Source organism: Oryx dammah, unplaced genomic scaffold, assembly GCF_014754425.2.
Source record: "Oryx dammah isolate SB20612 unplaced genomic scaffold, SCBI_Odam_1.1 HiC_scaffold_11, whole genome shotgun sequence".
NCBI classification, from domain to species: domain Eukaryota; kingdom Metazoa; phylum Chordata; class Mammalia; order Artiodactyla; family Bovidae; genus Oryx; species Oryx dammah.
Window position 1 is genome coordinate 24,302,767 of NW_024070195.1, and position 24,542 is coordinate 24,327,308.

Sequence of the window (24,542 nt, forward strand, 5' to 3'; positions counted from 1 at the left end):
ACTGACCACCGGGCCTGAGTCCAGGGCTCTGGGGATATCCCAGTCCAGAGCAGGTGGCTGGGGAGACCTGCGCAGACAGCTGGAGCCATGGAGGCTCCGATGGGTCTGCAGTTGGAATGTCTTCGCCAGGGGTTACACACAGAGAGGTGGTATTTGTGGATTCTTTTTCTTAGGGAGTGGAGTTCATGCCCTTTTTTTTTTTTACACTCTTTCAGCTAAACTTCAGGAAGAACTTGGTAAGTTTTGCTTTTCCTCTTGAGCTCTCTGCATCCCCTTCATAGGAGACAGTCTGGTTCTTAGCTCACCTATTTCCTGTGTGTTGCCTTTCAGAGAGGAGGAAATCCGCTTATCTGGCTGGTGAGTGACTCTCCGGTGTCCTTGGGTTTCCTGTCCTACCTTTGCCAAGGTGTCCCTCTCCTCCATTCTGTCTAGGCATAGAAATGTGGACCTGCTTCCCTGGGACAGAAATGGAGGCTTCTAGGAGGCAGAACCCATGCATGGGCTCTCCCAGGTCTGGAATGCTGGTTCCCACCCATTTCTTGGGATCCTGGGTGCAATGTTGACCCCAGAGTCTATCATACACCCTGGGTCTTATTTCAACCCTGACTGACCCACCGTATTAATAGTTTACTATCCTTCTGTGCATCTGGTTTTCAGTCAGTACCCAGAAGCAAAAGTCATGTACTGTGAGATTTCATTAAAGCAACTATACAAATAACCAGCTTGATTAAGTTTAGGAGTGTGATCTCCTGTCTCCATCCCAAAATACCATCCAAGGAGTCCATTCTCTCTAGTTTCTTTGGGTGATGATCAAAAAGTTATGGGGCAGAATTGAAGTGACCATGCCCAGAAATGCCATGGAATGAGCTGTCAATACTGTTGAATAGTGTTTATCTCTAGAAATATTTCATCTGAGAAAGATTAGCCACTTTTACCCAGAGCTCATCTCACTTCTTAAAATAGTTTCCATGTCAAGTTATTTCCCAAATCTATTTTTTCCAGGAAAAAAACTGAATATGATAATGCTTTCTTAAAATTATATAATAATTTATACTTTACTCCCTAAAATGTCTTCAAACATAGTAGAATTTTTGACCCTTAGTAGCAAAAATGAATATAGATAGAATAAGAATTTTTGAGGGTTTTGAGGCAAGAACAGCTAAGTGACTTGCTAAACGTCACACGCAGCAGTGGGACAGTGGTGGGAGTCAGTATGTAGTGAGCACAGGCCACCTGACTTGTGCTCCAGGGGAGGGATTCCCCACCACACCCGCTGTCTGCACGTGGCTGGAGGTCACCTCCTCTCCAGCCTCTCCCCCACTGTAGATAGTCTCACCTGCAGAGCAGAGGGGAGGCAACGACCAGTGGATTCACACTGAGCAGGTTTCTTCTGGCTGAGGTCTCACCAGAGTGTGTTCCCTTTCAGCCTGGAGGAAGGCCCAGCTGTATGCAGGTAAGTGGATCTGAGTTCCTGTGGCCTCCCCTTCCCAACCTAGACTCTGCCCCCTTCTCCCTGAGGGGACCCCACGGCAGGGTGGGCTAGCGTCCCTGGTCTTCTTGTCACCTTTGTAGCCTCCACCTGGAGACTGCAGGGACTCCTCAGAACACAGATGTGCCTCCATCCTGCCCGTGCTCTGCTGCAGGCACTGTCAGGGTTAGCAGCACCCTCCCCAAATGCCTGGTGCAACTGGGACTTCTTTTTGTGAAAGTGACATTGGAGGGGTCAGTGGTGAGGAGGGACGGCAGCAGGGAATGACTGTGTGTATCAGGAATTGCTCATTTCTGGAAGATTTCAGAAGTCATGCTTGCCTACTTAAAACTCAGTTCTTCCTGATCCGTCTTGTTTCAAAATTCCTTCCCCTTTTGGCTCTAGTTTTATTTTTCCCATTTTCTCCTGGTCCTCTGAGATATTGATCTTCTCTCTACCTCATGCTCTGACTCTGTGTCCAGGTTGGGTTTCATCCTCCAAGCCTCCTGGTTGCTGAGGAATTAGTTGCTGTAAAGCAGGTATTCTGAATCTGGGGTCCAAAAATTGTGGGATGTTTCTGGGCTCCTTGGGTGAGGGTCTATGAAAGTTCTTAAATTCTATTCAAAATCTTCTGTATATGTTTGTGAGACAGGGACAAAAACATAACAACCATGACCTTCCTTTTCAGAGAATTCTGTATTTGCTGATGGGTTCATTCCTGGTTGGGTTTATTAGGGACCATGGGCCAAGACTGCAAAAGAAGAAATGTAGAGGAGACAAAATCATTTCACAGAGAAACGGTGGGAAGCAAATCAGGGAAGACAGACCAGAAGGAGGAAGAGAGGAGGAGATGAGGAGGAAGTCCCGCGTCTGAGATTTGTCTTACAGAGATGGAGTGGCTTGTAGTGGTGGAACAGAGACCACAAGTCACAGCCATGGTGATTTGCTGGGGAGTACACAGATGGTGTGCAAGTTATATAGGTGCATAAAGTGTGATCAGCTCCTTGATATTTCTTTAAGAAATTTCAGTAAAGGCATATTTGTTTTTAAGCCATTTTAAAGTAACCATGTAATTCAGTTTACCTCTGATAATGAGACCATCTCAATCTTCCTGTAGTGGTTAGGGCAGGAGTGTCGTATGGGGCATCCTAATGTAACATAAGGTTGTTCTGAGAACCCTTTAGCTTTGGGGTGAGTTAAAGATCTGTACTCTGTAAGCTTGTGCAGTATGTCCTTTCCCTGATTGGAATATTTCTGTTTACAGACAGGAATATAGACCGTGAGAGACAGAAGGGTAAACCAAGGGTGAAAATGCCTGGGAGCCTGATGCGTGAGGATTTAGGATTCCACCTTAGGGATTCTTACTGATTCACCCTGGGATTTATGTTAAACATGAGGATCAGAGAGTCCTCTTTTACTGTCTCTCCCTTACCTACTAGATTAAAGAGCATGTGTTTTAATGTATACCTTGTTTTGTTTTGTAAAGATAAACCCCATTAAGCTAGAATCAACATTTTCATATTGACAAGTGTCAAGTGGGAGGTGGTCAAATATCAGATCTCTTTTTATTCATAAAATTGGAAAAAATTGTATTAATGATTTGCTGTAGCAATTAAGTGAAGAATAGCATCACACTTGATACATGTGGAGTCTCACAATTTAATGCCAATTCTCTTTTTTCTCCTCCCTCTTATTCTTGTTGTTAATCTCTATCACTTGTGGTATAGAAATTTATAGCTAGGGATCAACTAGTGTCTTGGTGAAGAACAAATAAATTAAAGTTCATTTTTTCTCAAAGAGTCACATGGGTTAGGCCATCAGGCAAATGTGATCTTATTTCCATCAGGCAAATGAAAGAAATGTCAATTTCAGCATGAACCTGTATTAAATAGGAATGGTGTAATAAATTTACACCCCAAAATTGCAAAAAAAAAAAAGAGCCATTTACTAATTTCCATAAATGTTCTAATCTTGTTCCTGATTCTCCACCCTGTTGGAGGCAACAGCTCTCTCAGTGCAGACATTTCAGGGTCTTATGACATATAGGGTTTGCTTTGCTTTGGTTGTTGAGCTTCCTTTCTTTTTCCCAAAAGCGAGTATGGAGGTTGGAAGGAATTATTTGGCCTTGGGTCAGTTGGGAAAGGGATCCTTATGTTCTTCTTTAGTCATATCAGGCCATTACCCTGGGGACACTAGTCTGATATGGTCCTTAAGATTCTTGGTTTGGGGCTGGCTGAGGATCAGCAGGTCTTGGCTAGGTATTTGGGTTATCGCCCCCTGATCCTTGATTACATCGTAAGGTTCTTAATCACATCTATAAAGTTCCCTTTACCACAGTGTATTCACACAGTCCGAGGTTTAGAACATGGACATCTTTGCGGTCCTCTTGTTGTAGTTCTCCTGAAAGCTTACAACCTCTCTGGGCAATTATAGGGGGAAGCAGATGACTAGATCCAATATTTTGGGTTTTCCTTCACAGGTAGAACTGTTTTTGTTCCACTAACCCTACAAAAAGCAGAAGAGAATTCATGAGTGTCTTTCCTCTCACTGCATGTCTGTCTTTATCACTTCAAACATCTCTCTCCTTTCCTTGAAATCTCTCCATTGTCTCCTAATTGAGCAAGATTTCTCTGATGCTGTATCCCAAATTCTTTTCACTAATGACTTATAGTCATTCTCTGAGTTCAGTTCAGCTAAGTTATATTCTCTCTACCACTGACTTAGAGGTAATCTGTATGCTCAGTTCAATTAGCTCTTCATAATTGCTTAAGAACCTTGGAAATTTTGATCTCCCCAGTTCTTTCTCCAGAAAACCTAGTTTTAAGGATGTGTGGCTAAGGACTGGAGAAAATGTTATTTTATAGTGAAGTTTGGGCAATGATCTTTATGTTCATATTGATATCAAGCCTCTTAACCCCTCAGTATTAAGATTTATGGCTTTGCCTTCATGGTAAGTTTGCAACATGATGGTTCTCTGTGTGTTTGTGAAAAGAAATACATGCATCAGTTGAATATTTCCAAAACATTTCCCCTATAACTCGCTCAACAGTATGCTTCATGATACTAAGCACTGACCTTGATATGTACAGTCTCTACAAACCCCTGATATGAAACGTGTGTTTTCCTTGTAGATTGGCGGAAGAAGAAGTTCCAGGCCTGTGAGTGACTTTGTGTTTTTTCTGGGTTTTCCTACTGCTGTCCCCATGGCCTCTCCTTCAGTTCTCAGTGGTGATATAGATGCTGGCACCATCAATAGTGTGGGGTGGGATGTGGTGGTGATAGTTACACACAGGTGGGGCTGATGACTTTGGCTGATATTGAATGCTAAATAGACATCCTTCAGCCCTTGGAGAGCAGGCTGGTCCTCAAGGGCTCTGTGACCTATCTCACCCTGAAATCAGTCTTGTGGGTTTGTTTCCTGCTTGGAGGCCCATAGACTTGAATCACAAGTTTCTATTGTCACGGTGCTTATTCTTCCTCCCATGCAGCTGAGATTCCAGATTGAGGGGTGGTTGTGTGTTCTTGGGGAGGGGAGGACCTTGAATGATATATAACTTTCTCTGCAGGGCCTGTCACTCTGGATCCAGAATCTGCCCATTCAGACCTTGTCATCTCTCATCAAAAGACAAGTGTGACCTTGAAGGCCTCCTGTGTGAACTCTGGAGATACCTGCAGTGTACTGGGCTTTGAGGGCATCATATCAGGGCGCTGTTACTGGGAGGTGGAGATCAGGGATGGAGACCAAAGCGAGTGGGCCCTGGGGGTCTGTAGGGAAGGTGTGAACAGGAAAGGCTGGTGCGTAGAGTCCCCAGATAAGGGGTTCTGGGTTGTGGGGAGATATGAAAGAGGATATTGTGCCTGTACATTACCTCAGACTCTGCTATCCCTCATGCAGGCTCCCCACCACAGGCTTAGGGTGGGGGTGTTCCTGGACCCCCAGGAAGGGGATGTCTCCTTCTACAACATGACTGATGGCTCCCACATTTTCTCCTTCCCTCAGACTTCCTTCTCTGGGACCCTCTTTCCATACTTCAGGATTAGTTCAGGAGATGTGTCCCTGACCGTCTGCCCCAAGGTGGGAGGGTCTGAGGGGCTCCCTGTTGCCCTTAGCAATCCTTCTCGGGAGGAGCCTGTGAGCCTCCCAGGGGCGGGGTTCAGCTCAGGCTCTGGTGCTGATGGTCTCCCCGGGGCCGATTCTCCACTGCTTCCCTGCAGTCCTGAGGCTGTGTCCCCATAGGGCCTGTCACTGTCCTGGACCCTCACTGTGGCTCTTCCTGGAGCTTCAGACCCCTTGTGACAGAGGCCTCTGTGGTATAGCCTGGATGGCTGGGGGGTCTCACCCCCTGCTCTGGAGATAGGCTCTTGGTCTTGTGGTTATGAGAACTTTCAGTTCATACTGTGTGCTCAGGTAACAGATTACAAAAGTTGACTCTCTGAGCTGGTTTGGGGGTAGCCTGATGTTTACCATGGGGCATTGTTTTACTTTTAGTAACGAAAAATATTTCATGACGTTTTTATACTGTTTGGATATGCTAAATGATGAGAGGTTGAATCACTCTGCAGACTAATATCATGTTTTTGTTGTTGCTTAGTCGCTAAATTGTGTCTGACTCTTTTGTGACCCCATGGACTGAAGCCCACCCGGCTCCTCTGTTCACGGGATTTCCCAGGCAAAAATACTGGAGTGGGTTGCCATTTGCTTCTCTAGGAGGTCTCCCTGACCCAAGGATTGAACTCAGGTTTCCTCCATTTGGCAGGTGGATTCTTTAAGGCTGAGCTACCAGGGAAGCCTGGTGGTGTTACTTTATCCAATTTGAGTTTGTTATATAGAACCCAGAGAGTGACCGTTGGTCCCCAGTTCTATTTTGGAGGATGGACACTATCAAATCAGAAAAGCTGGCCAGCCAAAAATTTCCAGGGAAATGGGTGGCTGATGGAGTTTTAAGGAGTCTAATATTTTACTTTTTGTATTTCTGAAAGGCACGCCTTTCCCCCAAATCTCAGTAAATTTTTGTTACTTGTAAAAAACCTGTGTTGTGTTCATTTAAAGAGTTAAGAAGAAGGATCTAGGCTTTTCATTTCTGTTAACAGCAGCTGGAAATAAGAGAACTGCTATCTGAATTAAGATGTAAATGAAGAAGAGAATTTTCAGAGGCAGGGTGAGTTGCAAAAAGCTTTGACCAAGAGCTGGAGCCATGGTCATTGTATGCCCCTTATCATTGTATTGCCCCTCTGCACCTCCAAGTCCAATGGTAATGGTTAATGGAGAAACACAGGCTGATTCAGGCAGCTCAGTGCCTGTGGGACCGTGGGCCTGAGGGTGGTTAGTGGGACAGGTTCTGCGAGCACGGCACCTGTTGAAGTGAACTGTGAGGCTCGAGGGGCCAAGGAGTGCTGGTCAAGCTTAGAAATGACTTACATAGATCATCAGAATTGCATTTGTGGCTTTCCAGACATTAAAGAAAATGAATAGAGTGCGAAATTTCTTTGGAGGTACTTCATACTGGATACTAGAGGAGATAGTTTTGTATGATACATGGATAATCCACAGAACGTACCTTCTGGATTGGTAACTGTGGAGCCATTAAAAAAAGTGAAAGGGTTAGTTGTGTCCGGGTCTTTGTGATCAGATGAATTGTAGCCTGCCAGGCTTCTCAGTCCATGGAATTCTTCAGGCAAGAATACTGGAGTGGGTGGGTAGCCATTCCCTTTTACAGGGGATCTTCCTGCCCCAGGAATTGAACCTGGTTCTCCCCCATTGCAGGAGGATTTTTTACTGTCTGAGCAACAGGGAAGTTCTTTAATTTACCTACATTTCAAAGTTATGAATGCAGGGATGAGGAATTATTTCCTACAAGCCAATGATCAGCAGGACCTAGCAGAATGGATAAATGTGTTGAACAAAGCTATAAAAATTTCAATATCAAAGCAGTCAGTCTCATAGCCTCATTCTGATAATAGGTCACCCAGGTGAATGTGGGAAGAAGCAAATGTCTTACAGAATGGACACTGTTGGTAGTGTAGCCATCATTACTGCAGCTCAAAAAGAAGCAAATGAAGGTGGAAAAACTATTGACAGAAATAACTTGAAGCGGTCACAAATCTATCTTCCTTACTTTACTCCTAAACCACTTTCAGATAGTGCAGTTATCAAAGCTGGATATTGCTGGGGTCCAGTCCCTGTGGATCCAGGGAATTTGAAGTGGGGACGGAGTCGGTGAGGAAACACTTATTTATTTAGAAATATAAAGAGAGATTAGGAAAGAATAGTGTAGTAGGAAAATTAGTGGAGAAAAGATGTTGAATAACTTGGTTTACGTGGAAAACCAATAAAGTTCCAAGACAAGGAACTTGCACCATCCACGTAGGCCACTGGTGCCCACTTGAATAGAGGAGGGTGCCCCACTTTGGGCTTCCTCTTGCGTGGGTCTTAGAAGCCAGGGCAAATAAGTAGACTAGGTGAGCCTCCGTGTTCCAAGGGATCAGCCTGAAAAAGAGAGGGAGGGACAGGGAGAAAGAGAGGGAGAGTCGACACGGGAGACGCCAAGCTTGTGCAGAAACCCCATAACTTTATTTTAAAAAGGTGTTTATATACCCTAAGTTTTACATAATCGAAGATACAGAGTCATGCAGGGGCAGCAGTCCTGACCCTTTCTGTATATCTTTTTGTATACAAAAGGTCTCAGGTGATTTACATTATCTTCTGGCCAAGAGGCCTGTTAACACTTTATGGCTCTCTTCCTTAATGAATGTTAATCTCATTTCCCCTGAAGTGTTTTTCTTTAATTTGCATCACCCTCAAAGCACTAAAGTTACATCCCTATAGAACAAAGATGCAGTGGGTTATAACAAAGAAGGTACTTAACTCAAAGATCTATGTTGCTACTTGTTTTTTTTTCTTCTATATAACAACTATATAAACAAATAAAAGATATGAAAAATTGACAACAAGTATTGGTTCAACAATGAAGCCCTTAATCAGTCCTATTCTAATGATTTTGACTCCTTGGAAGCCCTTATATTCCTAGGATGTTTTGAGCTTCCTGTGCCTCCCGCGGTCGGGAGGCCACAAACAATCACATGTGCAGCTGTAAGAGTACTGCAGGCAGGCTCAAAAGCCATCAGAGGGGTTTTTGGATTGAAACACTCTTATTATGCCCAGGAGACTTATCTAAAAGCTCTAAATTAACTTTTTCCAGAAAAAGGTGGTGGGGGGACAGCCCCCTGTTAATGTCAGAAGCATAAGCGAAAAGCATAATGCAGAACGGCAGGCAGACTCTAGTTTTGGGGCAGATGCATGAGCAGATTCAGCAAGGCTCCCTTAAGGCCGTACTCGCCTTTGCCTGTTGGACCCCTTAACCTCATGACCTTTGCCATGGGCAGGACTCCTTGTGCTGGCTCCCGGCAGGATATTGTGTAAAACAAGGAACAGTGATGAAAAGCTGGAAGAGAAGATATTTTCAACTGGATAAAAACACAACAGGTTACTTTAGATCTGAACTGGAAAAGGAACCTCTCCATGTAATACCACTTAAAGAGGTTCATAAAGTCCAGGAACGTAAACCAAGTGACATAATGATGAGAGACAACCTCTTTGAAACTGTAACATCCTCTGGCACTTTCTATGTGCAGGCTGATAGTCCTGAAGAAATGCACAGTGGGGTTAAAGCAGCCTCAGGTGCCATTGTAGCACAGCAGAGACCTGGCAGATCAGCGTCCCCTAGAATAACATCTCACACTGAGTAACTAATCTTATGCTAATGATTGCCTGTGTCTGATCACTCCTCCTCTTTGCAGGAGCATTCCAACAGTCTTTCCAAATCGAAACACTCTCTCTACTCTGCCAGTGTGCAACAGCCACCCCACATTCCACAGCCTCTCACAGCAACTCTACTCTTTGATCTCAAGTTTTACCATGGAGAAGCTAAGATTTTATGAATCTCTTGCCAAGTTCAAGCCATGGAACTTCAAGGTCTAGACTGTCTCTCCAAGAGAACCAGCTTCCAAAGTAACTGGACAAGCTCTGCTGAAACCTCAAAGAAAAATGGCCCTCAGAAACATAATGATGACCCTGTGGACTTGGATAATGCAAGCTTTCCAGTCAGTGATGTGTGAGGTAGAAATACATGTAGCCTGATATGCCTTATCAGCTCTCAGTGTCCCTTCATGAAGCTTCTCACCAAAGATGATAAAGGGGAAATGGGTTTTAATGCATATAGGATCCTGCCTTGTTGCTGTACTGTTTATAAGCTGGTAAGCCAAGAAGCTAGGGAATGGCTTAACTAAATGTAATTTCTTAAAAAAAAAAAAAAAAAAAAAGCCCAAAATGTCTCAGTATCAACTGTCTGAAACTTTGTTCTCACTGGGGTGATAAAAGTGTGTGACATTTTTTCCTAATGACTTGGACAATTAAAATGTTTTGCAATTTAAAAGATGAACAATGCTTATTATTTTGGTTGTACTAAAAATGCTACTGTGGCTTCCTATTAGATGTTCAATTTCTACACATTCTTATTGGTTAATATTATTGAATGAAATATTGCCAAAGATATCTAAACTCATGATGTCTGTGTGCTGTAAAATTTATACTACAGTGTGGACAATTTTGAAATTATAACCATTTTTGATGCTCTGGATCTCAAGGTGAGTGATGTGTCTTGTGTAGAGGATGTATGCTAATCCCAAGCTCCTGATTTATTCCTGTCCCCCTCTCCCCACAACTTTCCCCTTTGGTAACCATAAATTAAACAAATTTATTTTTTATCTTACTCTCCCTTGAGTTCTTTCTGTAGTTCTTTGCTTTTCATTCAGTTGGTGCTCAGGCTGTCTCTCCAGTTTAAATGGAATGCATTCATTATTTGGTCTCACAGAATCTGATTGATTTCTTTCTTGATTTTGGAGCAGTTATTTCAATTTACAGTTAGTCCTGACTACTTGATTGATGCCTGAGTTTCCTCCAGAGTATAAGTCTCATAAGGGACATGTATCCCCAAAGTCTGGGGTTATAGTTCCTGTTATATATGTCTAATAATAAATATTTGTTGGATGAATATAAATGATCATTTTCCCTCCTTGTATACTCTGATAGAAGCTCAACAAAGTTATAAGAGGAACTATGAAGAATGTTGGCGATGAAGAAAATTGTGAGAAAAGCAGGACACGAGGAGAATAATATGAGAAAAGAAGATAGTGAAAAGAAACTGAGGGTAAAAAGACAGTGGGGGCAAATTTTGAGGTAAAAAAGGCTGAGGGGAAAGTGTAAGCTCATAAGTCAGTGACAAGGACGTTGTGAGAGAAGGAGACATTGAAGGGGAAATATAAGAAGAAAATGAAGTGAAAAAGAAAACATGAAGGGAAAATGTGGTGAGGTGAAATTATGAGGAGAAGCCTCTTGAGGGAAACTTGCAAGAAAAAATTATGATGAGAAACTGGGAGTAGAGAAATCAGTGAGGAAGAATCTTTGAAGAATGAAAGGGTCTGAGGAGAAAGTTTGAGGAGAGGAGGCAGAGTAAAAACTTTGAGTGAGAACAGTCAGAGAGTACCATGATGATTGAATGCTGTGATAGAGAAAATTGATGGGAATGACATCAGAAACAACACCCAGTTGTGGATGCGACTGGTGATGGAAAGTAAGGTCTGATGCTGTAAAGAGCAATATTGCGTAGGAACCTGGAATGTTAGGTCCATGAATCAAGACAAACTGGAAGTGGTCAAACAGGAGATGGCAAGAGTGAACGTCAACATTTTAGGAATCAGCGAACTAAAATGGACTGGAATGGGTGAATTTAACTCAGATGACCATTATATCTACTACTGTGGGCAGGAATCCCTTAGAAGAAATGGAGTAGCCATCATAGATAACAGGAGTCTGAAATGCAGTAATTGGATGCAATCTCAAAAACGACAGAACGATCTCTGTTCGTTTCCAAGTCAAACCATTCAATATCACAGTAATCCAAGTCTATGCCCTGACCAGATTGGTTCTATGAAGACCTACGAGACCTTCTAGAACTAATACCCAAAAAAGATGTCTTTTTCATTATAGGGGACTGAAATGCAAAAGTAGGAAGTCAAGAAATACCTGGAGTAACAGGCAAATTTGGTGTTGGAGTACAAATGAAGCAAGGCAAAGGCTAATAGAGTTTTGCCAAGAGAATGCACTGGTCATAGCAAACACCCTCTTCCAACAACACAGAGAAGACTACACATGGATATCACCAGATGGTCAATAGAGAAGTCAGACTGATTATATTCTTTGCAGCCAAAGATGGAGAAGTTCTATACAGTCAACAAAAACAAGACCAGGAGCTGACTGTGGCTCAGATCATGAACACTTTATTGCCAATTCAGACTTAAATTGAAGAAAGTAGGGAAAACCACTAGATGATTCAGGTATGACCTAAATCAAATCCCTTATGATTATACAGTGGAAGTGAGAAATAGATTCAGGGGATTAGATCTGATAGAGTGCCTGATGAACTATGGATGGAGGTTTGTGACACTGTGCAGGAGGCAGGGATCAAGACCATCCCCAAGGAAAAGAAATACAAAAAGGCAAAATGGTTATCTGAGGAGGCCTTACAAATAGCTGTGAATAGAAGTGAAAGGCAAATGAGAAAAGGAAAGATATACCCATTTGAATGCAGAGTTCCAAAGAATAGCCAGGAGAGATAAGAAAGCCTTCCTCAGTGATCAATGCAAAGAAATAGAGGAAGACAATAGAATGGGAAAGTCTAGAGATCTCTTCAAGAAAATTAGAGATACCAAGGGAACATTTCATGCAAAGATGGGCACAATAAAGGACAGAAATGGTATGGACCTAACAGAAGCAGAAGATGTTAAGAAGAGGTGGCAAGAATACACAGAAGAACTATACAAAAAAGATCTTCATGACCCAGATAATCATGATGGTGTGATCATCAACCTAGAGCCAGACATCCTGGAAAGCAAAGTCAAGTGGGCCTTAGGAAGCATCACTATGAAGAAAGCTAGTGGAGGTGATGGAATTCCAGTTGAGCTAATTCCAATCCTAAAAGATGATGCTGTGAAAGTGCTACACTCAATATGCCAGGAAATTTGGAAAATTCAGCAGTGGCTACAGGACTGGAAAAGGTCAATTTTCATTCTGATTTCAAAGAATGCTTAAACTACTGCACAATTGCACTCATTTCACATGCTAGCAAAGTAATGCTCAAAATTCTCCAAGTCAGGCTTCAACAGTACGTGAACTGTGAACTTCCAGATGTTCAAGCTGAATTTAGAAAAGGAAGAGGAACCAGAGATCAAATTGCCAACATTTGTTGGTTCATCAAAAAAGCAAGAGAGTTCCAGAAAAACATCTATTTCTGCTTTATTGACTATGCCAAAGCCTTTGACTGTGTGGATCACAACAAACTGGAAAATTCTTCAAGAGATGGCAATACCAGACCACCTGACCTGCCTCTTGAGAAATCTGTATGCAGGTCAGGAAGGAACAGTTAGAACTGGACATGGAACAACTTTGGGAACAACTTCCCAAATAGGGAAAGGAGTACATCAAGGCTGTATATTGTCACCCTGCTTATTTAACTTATATACAGAGTACATCATGAGAAACGCCTGGCTGGATGAAGCGCAAGGTGGAATTAAGATTGCTGGGAGAAATATCAATAACCTCAGATATGCAGATGACATCACCCTTATGGCAGAAAGTGAAGAAGAACTAAAGAGCTTCTTGATAAAAGTGAAAGAGGAGAGTGAAAAAGTTGGCTTAAAACTCAACACGCAGAAAACTAAGATCATGGCATCCAGTCCCATCTTTTCATGGCAAATAGATGGGGAAACAATGGAAACAGTGACAGACTTTGTTTTTGGGCTCCAAAATCACTGCAGATGGTGACTGTAGCCATGTAATTAAGAAACACTTGCTCCTTGGAAGAAAAGCTATGACCTACCTAGACAGCATGTTATAAAGCAGAGATACTACTCTGCTAACAAAGGTCCATATAGTCAAAACTATGGTTTTTCCTACCATCTTACTTGGGTTTCTCTTACCTTGGGCGTGGGGTATCTCTTCATGGCTGCTCCAGCAAAGCACAGCCACTGCTCCTTACCTTGGATGAGGGTTATCTCCTTACCGCTGCCATTCCTGACCTTCAACGTATTTTGGTCACCTCATGAGAAGAGTTGACTCACTGGAAAAGACTCTGATGCTGGGAGGGATTGGGGGCAGGAGGAGAAAGGGACGACCGAGGATGAGATGGCTGGATGGCATCACGGACTCGATGGACATGAGTCTGAGTCAACTCCGGGAGATGGTGATGAACAGGGAAGCCTGGCGTGCTGCGATTCATGGGGTCGCAAGGAGTTGGACACGACTGAGCGACTGAACTGAACTGAACTGATGGTTTTTCCAGTAGTCATGTATGGATGTGAGAGTTGGACTATAAAGAAAGCTTAGCACCGAAAAATTGGTGCTTTTGAACTGTGGTTTTGGAGAAGACTCTTGAGAGTCACTTGGACTGCAAGGAGATCTAAACAGTCCATCCTAAAGGAGATCAGTCCTGAATATTCATTGGAAGCTCTGATGCTGAAGCTGAAACTCCAATACTTTGACTACCTGATGTGAAGAACTGACTCATTGGAAAAGACTTTGATGCTGGGAAAGATTCATGGCAGGAGGAGAAGGGGACAACAGAGGATGAGATGGTTGGATAGCATCACTGACTCAATGGACATGAGTTTGAGCAAGCTCTGGGAGTTGGTGATGAGCAGGGAGGCCTGGCATGCTGCAGTCCATGGGGTCACAAAGACTCGGACATGACTGAGCAACTGAACTGAACTAAGGGGAAACTGGATAGGGATAAGGAATAAGGGAGGATGTATGACGGAGTGGTCTGAGAGGAAAGTGTGAGAAGAGAGGACAGAGGGAATCCTTGAGGAAGAAGGCAGTGAGGGGGACAATCATAGAAAAGATATCTAGAGGGAAACTGGGAGGGAAGAAGGCAGTGATGGAGAATCCTTGACAAAGGAAGGCAGTTATGGGGAAACAGAGGAAAGAAGTCAGTGAGTGGGCAATTGCGAAGAGAAAAGGTGATGAGGAAGAGGTTTTGAGAGGAAAAGTAGTGAGGGGGGAAAAGGAAGAGAGAAAGTGAGGGAAAATAGTGAGGGGAGAAGGTAGAGAGGGGGAAAACTGAGGAGACAGCAGTGAGCAAGTAACTGAGGAGAGAATTTGGTGAGGGGAAACTGTTGGGGGAAAAAGATGGTTGGGGGAAACACAGAGAAGCAGGTGGTGAGGGGGAACTATGGGGTGAAAATTGTGAGGAAATCAGATCATGAGGGGAAAATGTGTGTAAATAAGTTGGTCTGGGGTAACTGGGAGAGTTAAGTGAGGGAAAACTTTGAGAAGGATCCTGAGGGGAAAGTGTGAGTTGATAAGTTAGTGACTGAGAACATATAAGAGGTGTAGGCATTTAGATAAAACTTTGTTTTTGTTATGCTTTTATTTTATTGGAACGTAGTTGAGTTGCAATGTTGTATTAGCTCCAGGTATACAACATAGTGATTCAGTTACACATGTACATCTATTCATTCTTTTTAGATTCTTTTTCATACAGATTTTCACAGAATATTGCGATTTTCCTGTGCTACATTGTAGGTCTTTGTTGGTTGTTTATCTTTATTTTTTCTTTTTTTAAATTTTTATTTAATGAATGACTGAATATATTTTTTGGCTGTGCCAAGTGTCTTGTGGGATCTTAGTTCCCTAACCAGGGATAGAAACTGCATTTCTTGCATTGGGAAGGAGGAGTCTTAGCCACTGGACCCCCAGGAAAGTCCCCATCTTTTCAAAAATTTTATGTTTATTTATTTATTTTTAGAAAAATTAATTTTATATTGGAGTATAGTTGATTAACAATGATGTTTTATTTTCAAATGTTCAGCATGTTATACATATACATGTATCTCTTCTTTTTCATATTCTATTTCCTTTAGTTTATTGCAGAGTATTGCACAGAGTTTCCTGTGCTATACATTAGCTCCTTATTGGTTATTTATCTTATATATAGTAGTTTGTGTATGTTCATTTCTAGCTCCTGACTTATACTCCTCCCTTCCCAGTTTGCTAACCATAAGTTTATTTTTAATATCTGGAAGTCTGTTTCTGTTTTGTAAACAAGTTCATTTGTATCTTAAAAAAAAATTGGATTCCACGTATGAGTGAAGTCATATGATATTTGTGTTTCTCTGTCTGACTTACTTCACTTAGTGTAATAATCTTTAGGTCCATCCTTATTGCTAAAAATGGCATTATTTCATTCTTTTTTATGGCTGAGTAATATTTCACTGGACTCCATTGAGTGGGATTACTATGTCATATGGTAGTTCTATTTTTAGAGATACTATGACAAAGGAAGGCAATTATGGGGAAACTGAGGAGAGGAGGCAGTGAGGGGGCAAAGGTGAGGAGAGAGGGTTGTGAGGAAGGGGTTGTGAAAGGAAAAGTCAATGAGGGGGAAAGGAAGAGAGAAGGTGAGGGCAAACTGTGAGGGGAGAAGTAGTGAAGGGGAAATTGTGAGAGAAAAACCCAGTGAAGGGAAAAACTGAGACGAGAAGCTGGTGAGGGGAAGGGTTAGAAGGGTAAGCAGTGAGGGGGACATTTGTGAGGGGACAAGGCTATGAAGGTAGAACTGTGACAGGGGAAGGCAGAGAGGGGAAACTGAAGAGAGAAGGTTGAGGAAAAACTATGATAATAGAAGGTGGTTAGAGGGAAACAGTGAGGGGAGAGGTGATGAGGAGGAATACATGGGGAGGACACAGAGGGTATAAGTCAAGTAAGGGCAAACAGTGAGGAATAAAGGGCCTGAGGGGAAAGTGTGAGGAGAGAAGGTAGTGAAGGGAAACCTAGAGGGGAGAAGGTAGTTAGGGGGATACTGTGAGAGGGAGAAAGTCCAGGAGAAAATGTGAAGAGAAAAAGTGGTGAGAGGGAAATACGTGTTGAAGGAGACAAAGAGGGGAGAGACTTTGAGGGAGAAACTGAAGAAAAGGTACTGAGAGGGAAAATGCATTGGAGAAGCTGGTGAGGAGGACAGGGAGGGGAGAAAGGAATGCGAGGAAACTGAAAATAGAAGATGGTGAGGGTGAAACTGAAGGGAGAATTGGGTGAGGGGGAGACTATTATGGGTGGAGGCAGTGAGGGAGAAACTGAGGGGAGAGGAGGTGAGAAAGAAATTGTGAAGGGAAAAGGAAGTGAGGGAGAAACTGTGAGAGGAAAAGGGAGTGAGGGGAAAATTTTGAGAGGAGAAGGCAGGGAGGGGGAAGGTAGGGAGTGAGATTATGAAGGGGAAATTGAGAATGTGATGAGTATACAGTACAAGCAGAAAAGGTAGTGAGGAGAAATTATTACCGAACCAAACTTGGGTTCACTTGTCATTGCAGTAAAGTCAATCTACTGATACTGGGAGGTAGTGAAGGAAAGTGCAATGTTTATTGTTGGGTGAGGTACAGGGAGTTTCAGACTGCTGGTACTCTAAAAGCTGTATTCTCAGATGGTTCAGCAATGATTTATTTTAAAATTTAATTATTTTTGTCTGTGCTGGGTCTTTGTTGCCGTGCTGGGTCTTCGTTGCCGTGCAGGCTTTTCTCTAGTTGCCATGCACTGGGGCTACTCTTCCTTGTGGTGTGAGGGCTTTTCACTGCAGTGGTGCCTCTTGTTGTGGAGCACAGGCTGTAGGGTGTGAGGTGTGACAGCTTCAGTAGTTGTGGCACATGGGCTCAGTAGTTGCAGCTCCCGGCTCTAGAGCACAGGCTCAATAGTTTTGGAGCATGGGCCTAGTCACTCTGTGGCATGTGGGATCTTCCCAGTCTAGGGATGGAACTTGTGTCTCCTGCATTGGCAGGGGGATACTTTACCGCTGACTTAACAGGAAAACCAAGCAAATCATTTTTAAAGGCAAGCTAAAGCCAGAGTGTGGGATCAGCTGCTGCCCGATTCTCTGACTGGTAGATGATGTGGTAAGGGGGCAGTGTCATATTGTCAATCCTTAGGCGCCAGTAGGTCTGGGGGCTATAGGGCTCAAGGTTGTCAAGTAATTAATTTCTTCGATTTGGTAGGATTTCTCCATCTGTAAAATAACTCAGGAATGTCCATCAGATATTATTACCGAGATACTTCAGAGAGGAACTAAAGCACAAGACAGGGTCAGAGGTGTCTGTCTAGGAAGTCCCCGTAGTGTCCTGCTGCTGCTGCTAAGTCGCGTCAGTCGTGTCCGACTCTGTGCGACCCCATAGACGGCAGCCCACCAGGCTCCTCGGTCCATGGGATTTCGCAGGCAAGAGTACTGGAGTGGGTTGCCATTGCCTTCTCGGTAGTGTCCTGCAGGGTTACAAAACTGAGGTGGAGAAGGCTGTGACGGAGAAACTGAGGACAGAAAGTGGTGAAAGGAAATTTTGAGGGCAGAAGATGGTGAGAGGAAAACTGAGGGGAGAAGGCAGAGACGGGAAAACGGAAATGAAGGGGCTTGAGGAGAAATTATGAGGAGAGAAGGCTGTGAGGCAAAACTGTGACGGGAGAAAGCAGGGAGGGGGAAACGGGGGAGAAGGTGTTGAGGATGAAACTGAGAGGAGAGGGTGGTGTCAGGAAAATGAGAGAAGGCGGTGAAGGGGAAACCGAGGAGACGAGGCGATGAGGGAAATAAGGTGAAGACGAGAAAGTGTGACGAGAAAGAAATCAAAGCTGGAAACTGAGAGGTGAGGTTAACGTCAGGGATAGTAAAGGGTGACGCAAGCCGCGCACAGGATGACGCAAGGTCGGCAAGGTGAGGAGGAGCCTGACGCAGAGGAGCCCGGCGAGGGGCCAGGTAGCAGCTGCAGTTGGGAACCCCAGAAAGAGCTCTACCCGGAGCTGCTGCAACCTGAGACTGCGGTTCCCTGCCAGTTTGTCCGAGCTCTGCTCCCTGTGATTAGGAGGATGCCTTTGGGATCTTGCTCCTTAGACCCACCACCGAAAAGAGCCTTGGCTTTGTAAAGGAATTCTCTGAAGGACCAGCCTCAAGAAGAGAGATTGCGCTCGCCTCTTCCAAAGAGCTAAGTTCCTTTCTCACCACTTTCCGTCTCTCATATACACTGGTTCACAGTTTGACTGAAACCCGAACAAATGCAATGCGTTTTGACTTGTACTTTCTCCGAGAACAGCAGGTATATGATCCGTTTTGCGGCTTTCCCTTTCTCCCGTCCTTCTTAAAATCTTATTGTTTTGAATTAATTTAAGATTTACAAGTAGTGGCAAAAATAGTGTGTCCAAAACAAAGAAGCAAACAAACCACCCCTTGCCCCCCAACTGCCGCTTCGACCCTACCACCCAGCACCGCTCGGCAAAGTAGCCTTCACCCATCTTTCCCCAGTGATAGCATCTTACATAATCATAGATTTTTCAAAATCAGGAAACCGACATTGGAATATTATTAAGTAAAACTACAGAACTTGTTCAGATTTCACCAGTTTTTATATACTCTTTTTGAATCTATAGTACTATGAAATTTTATCACATATACAAGTTTATGAAATTATCACTGCTATCAGAATACAAAATAGTTTTATCATCACAAAGACTCTCCCTCAGGCTATGTTTTTTTTTTTTTTTTAGTTCGACCTTCCAACTTTAACCCTAGACAACCACTGACTTGTTCTCAAACAATTTGTCACTTCAAGAGTGTTATAAATAGAATCATACATGTATAACTATTTGAGATTCAAACAGCATAACGCCATGGAGGGCCATCCAGATTAGTGTTTGGGCTAGTAATTTGTTCCTTTTTTGATGGCTTATGGTATTTCCTTGTATGAATATGCCACATTTTGCCATATATCATATACATTTGGTCACTGAAGGATCTTTGGATCGTTTCCTGCTTTAGCCTGTTAGAAATGAAGCTGCTATGAATATGCCTGTACAGTTTTTTTGTGTGGACATTTAGCCTAAACATTTCTCTAGGCTAAATATCCAGTAGTATGATGGTGGCTAGATTATATAATCAGTGTAAGTTTTGCTTTATAAGAAACTGACAAGCTGTTTTCCAGAGTTGCTGTGTTATTTTACAGTCCCATGAGTTCAGTTCAGTTCAGTTCAGTCGCTCAGTCGTGTTCGACTCTTTGCGACCCCGTGAATTGCAGCATTCCAGGCCTCCCTGTCCATCACCAACTCCCGGAGTTCACCCAAACTCACGCCCATCAAGTCGGTGATACCATCCAGCCATCTCATCCTCTGTCGTCCCCTTCTCCTCCTGCCCCCAGTCCCTCCCAGCATCAAAGTCTTTTCCAATGAGTCAACTCTTCACATGAGGTGGCCAAAGTATTGGAGTTTCAGCTTTAGCATGTCCTTCCAAAGAATACCCAGGACTGATCTCCGTTAGAATGGACTGATTGGATCTCCTTGCAGTCCAAGGGAACCGAGCCTTCTCCACCACCACAGTCCCATAGCAATGTATAAAAGATTCAGTTGCTCTAAATGTTGTAACAGTTGGTATTATAAGTACTTTAAAAATTTTAGCCAATTTGTAGATCTCTAGTGCTACTTCATTATGTTTAAATTTGCATGTCTTTAATGTCTGACGATGCTGAATATCTTTTCCTCTATTTCCTCTTTGGTGAAATGTCCATTCAAATCTTTTATTCAGTTTTTTATGGGATTGTTTGTTTTCTTACTGTTGAATTTAGAGAATTCTTGATACTTTCTGGAGATAAGTCATTTGTTGAATATCTGTTTTGCAAATATTTTTTCTGAGTCTGTTTCTTGTATTTTCATCTTCTCATCAGGAAGTTTTTTTTTTTTTAACTTTTTATTTTGTATTGAGTATAGCTTATTAACAATATTGTGATAGTTTCAGGTGCATAGCAAAGCTACTCAGTCATACCCATACATGTATCTGTTCTCTCCCAAACTCCTCCCCCATCCAGGCTGCCACATAACATTAAGCAGAGTTCTGTCCTCAGGAAGTTTTGAGAATCAAAGTTTTAAGTTTTGAAAGAGTCCAGTTTATCTAATTTTTCTTTTATGGATTGTTAACATGGCTTTTCATGTTGTATCTAAGTCACAATATTTTTTCTCTTATATTTTCTTTTGACAGTTTTAGTTTACATTTTAGATTTAGATTTATGATCAATTTTGATTTAATTAAAAAAATAAAATATGAGATTTAAGTTGCAGCTAATTTTTTTTGTTTGGCAGAAGTCCAATTGTTTCAGTCATACCATTTATTGAAAATGATTTTGAAAGGATCCAAAATTGCCACTGAATTGCTCTTGATTCTTGTTCTGTGATCTCAGTTCTGTTGGTAACCCTCTCCAGTGATTTTTCATTTTGGTTATTTTGTTTTTTAGTTATAAAATTTTCATTTGCTTTTTCATTTACCAATCCTGTCGATGACAAGTTTATATCTACAGTTCAAACATCTCTGAGAAAACAATTGCCTATTTGATATTTCCTGCTGAAAGGCACATCAAGCTCAATATATACAAAATGGAAATATCTCCTAAATCTATCCATTTCTATCTCCACTAACACCACAAGGTTACCTTCATCTTTCATGTGATTGTAGTCACATCCAATTTGGTCTTCTCACACCACGTTGGCCCTTCTTCAAACTCTCATTCACTTGCAGTTAGAGTTATTTTTGGTTCAAAATGCAAACTTAATCATGTCTCACTAAAAGCCTTTTGTTGGTTTTCAATTGGTCAAAGATTAAAGACAAAATTTAACATGTCCTAAAAGGCTCTCAACAGTGCAGCTTCTGGCCTGCTTCTCCAGGTTTGTTTTGAACTATCTTCGCTATTGGTTTTTGTGCTCTGGCCACTCAGAGCTTCTGTCAGTCCCTGTTACTGACTGTGTGCTCATCAAGATGCCTTTGCCGTCCTATCCTACTCTTCTCTTTCCTCTGTTTCTAATGCTTCCTATTCCTCCATTAGTTCTCAGTTTAAGCAGTACTGTCTTTTTTTAAAAATAAGTCTCTTAAAAAAAAATAAGTCTCTTAAAATTAAAAAAAAAATTGAAGTATAATTGATTTACAATGTTGTGTTAGTTTCTGGTGTACAGCAAAGTGATTCAGTTCTACATATATATATATATTCTTTTTCATATTCCATATAGTTTATTACAAGATACTGAATATATTTCCGTGTGCTATACAGTAGAACCTTGTTTATTTTATGTATAGTAGCTTGTATTTGCTATTCCCAAACCCCAAATTTATCCCTCCTTGCCCTTTTCCGCTTTGGTAACCACAAGTTTGTTTTCTCTGTCCCTGAGTCTATTTCTGATTTGTATACAAGTTCATTTGTATCATATTTTAGATTCTACAGATGATATTTGTCTTTCTCTGTCAAGCAGTGCTTTATTAAGGTTATGCCTTCCTTGACCTGGTTGACTAGGTAGAAATCTTCCTATTACAGGTCATTTTAAGAATGATGCTTATTAGAATTGCAATTTTACATGTTTTATTATTGGATTAATATCTTTCTACTTGGAGTAAGTTTCCATAAGGGCATGAATTGTGCCCACCACTGCATTTTCAGCACCCAAGGCAATGCTTGGCATATAATAGGCTCTTGATATGTTTGCTCAATGAGTCAATCAAAATAGAGTACTAAAGTATGCAGTTGGAAATATAAGCTTGGATCTCACAGAATTAAAAATGAGCTCTACATTGGCCTTATAATGGTTATTGTAGAAAGTCTCTCAAATGTGGTATAATTATCATAGGGATAGTGCAAAGCCATTATTTATTACGTCTCAATGGTTCACAAACAGTTTAGTACCTTCCTTTCTTTGGATTCCCCTTCTTCGATCATGGTGCTGTCATCAGTTATCCAGTGTCAAAATACCTGGGGTCCTCTTTGAATTTATCCATGTCATATACATTCCGTTAGTTGTCAAAGTAAGTTCATTTCTTTTTCAAGATGATTCTCTCATCTGTTTCTTTCATCTTATCTCATCACTTCCAAATTAATTTAGGCTCTTATCTTTTTATGGCTATGTCACTACAATATGTGCTTCCCTGGTGGCTCAGTGGTAAAGAATCTTGCTACCCAGGCGGCACTAGTGGTAAAGAATCTGCCTGCCAATGCAGGAGACGTGAGATGTGGGTTTGATCTCTGGGTTGGGAAGATCCCCTGGAAGAGGGCATGGCAACACACTCCAGTATTCTTGCCTGCAGAATCCCATGGACAGAGGAGCATGGGAGCTATATAGTCTATGGGGTCGCAAAGAGTCAGTTACGACTAAAGCAACCGCATGCACGCGTGCACCAGTGTAGGAGATGTGGGTTTGATCCCTGGGTCAGGAAGATTCCCTGGAGAAAGAATGGCAATCCATTCTTGCCTGGGAAATCCTATAGACAGAGGAGCCTGGCAGGCTACAGTCCTTGACACCATGAGGAGTTGGGCACAACTTAGTGACTAAAGAGCAACAGCAACAACAGTCACCGCAGTAGTCTTCTCCTGATCTCTCAGCCTCCTTTCTCTTGTCTAAACTACCAAATTACTCTTTCTGAAAGTCATCCCAGTTTATGTTGGTATTTCTGTTGCCTATCGAATAAATAAAATAAAAGCTCAAATCCCTCCAGAACCCTGGTTTTAAATTCTAACCTTATTTTCTTCTAATACCCTCAGTGTCGGCCAAATTTCAATCATTCAGATCCCACCACTTGTCATATTTTTTGCCATATCTAAGAAGATGTGTACTATTTTCTATTCAATATTTTTCCTTAAATTAACTCACCATTTTTACTGAGTCTCATCCTAATCTACAATTTCTTCAAAGTCAAGGGCTTGATGTGTTTGATATACTTTTTTCCTAATTCTTATGATAAATATTAAATGTTATTATTGCAATGTTTACTTGGGTACCACCTGAAGTTTTCTTATGTGTTAGTGGTGGTCTGGGGACTACACTTTGGGAAACTTTGCTATATACAAATTCTCTACTCTACTCTCTGCCTATAGAATATATTTTTCATGTTTAATCTTTTTTTTTTTTTTTGTTATTGTTCCCTCACTTCCTTTCCCAGTCAATTCAATTTAGTAAATGTTGTGGCAGGCACTAAGGATGAAGATAATGGTAAGAACTGATTTTCCTTTTTCTTTCAAGGAGTTTATACTTTTTTAGAGGAATTACTAATCCACGGGCCTCAAACAATATACAAATCCTACTTGTCTTTTTTGTGATGACCAGCTCAAATTTTACTGCCTATTAGAGTCCTTCATGTATTACCTCTGTTCAAAGAGATTTTTTTTTCCTGAATTTTTCCTATTGTATTTGACTTTCTTTTTTTTTTTAAATTTATTTATTTATTTTTAATTGACTTTCTGAATCATGTTTTGATATTTGTCTTTTAATATTGTTTTAGTATTCTCATATTTATCTTGTGATGAAGATATTCTTGTATTCCTCTATGGATGTTGCATTTAGTAGAGACTAAACAGTTTTAGGCAATACCTAAATAAGGAAGTAATACCTAAGTACCTAAATAAGGAAATATCATACTTAGTTGAGAAAAAGAGCTTGACATTTCCTCATCAGGGTTTTATTTCAGAAAAACTATGTTTTGCTGACAATTATACATAATGGATTTACATTTTGAAAAATTTATATTTGGAAGCTGAAGTTTGAAATTGAGAGATCTAAAGAGATGAAATTTATGAAGGATCTTTTGCCAGTTTGCAAGCAAAGAAGCAGAAATTTTGTGGTTAAAGAAATGTGAGGAATCTATCATTTTAATTGATACTGTAAAAGACTGGAAGCTAGTTTTGAAGTTGATAGTGTTGGAGTGAAATTACTCAATTCCGTTTGTTAGTTTATAAAATCTGGTGCTGTTTTTCTTCAGTGTGACTTTTTACTGTCCTTTTTCTGCCTGGAACTTTTTCTTTGGTTTATATCCTTGTCCTCTTTGCTTATTTTTATTTTATCTCTTTTTTTCATTGAATCTCCTTTGATATTCTTGCTCTTTTTGTCTTCATCCCTCTTTATGTTCTTGTCTTTTATCTTGTCCTCATCCCCCTTCATGCCCTTGTCCTCTGTCTTCTCCTCATCTCCCTTCATGCC

At 41.6% G+C, this 24,542-nt stretch overlaps 2 protein-coding genes and 1 pseudogene across 2 annotated transcripts in view; 2 read left to right on the top strand and 1 right to left on the bottom strand.

Annotated features, from left to right (window-relative positions):
* Nucleotides 1–6,068, top strand: part of LOC120869760 (butyrophilin subfamily 1 member A1-like) — a 7,088-nt gene extending 1,020 nt beyond the window's left edge. Inside the window, exons 2-6 of the mRNA XM_040249035.1 lie at nt 112–236; nt 331–357; nt 1,427–1,453; nt 4,600–4,626; nt 5,035–6,068. Coding sequence (XP_040104969.1) covers nt 112–236; nt 331–357; nt 1,427–1,453; nt 4,600–4,626; nt 5,035–5,705 — 877 coding nt within the window. The 3' untranslated portion in view covers nt 5,706–6,068. The remainder of the gene's footprint in view (nt 1–111; nt 237–330; nt 358–1,426; nt 1,454–4,599; nt 4,627–5,034) is intronic.
* Nucleotides 6,069–6,450: 382 nt separating this feature from the next.
* Nucleotides 6,451–9,787, top strand: LOC120870598 (annotated as a pseudogene).
* Nucleotides 9,788–24,055: 14,268 nt separating this feature from the next.
* Nucleotides 24,056–24,542, bottom strand: part of LOC120869761 (high mobility group nucleosome-binding domain-containing protein 5-like) — a 6,004-nt gene continuing 5,517 nt past the window's right edge. The window contains exon 3 of the mRNA XM_040249036.1: nt 24,056–24,542. This exon is cut by the window's right edge and continues 743 nt beyond it. Within this exon, the coding sequence (XP_040104970.1) occupies nt 24,321–24,542 (222 nt within the window). The 3' untranslated portion in view covers nt 24,056–24,320.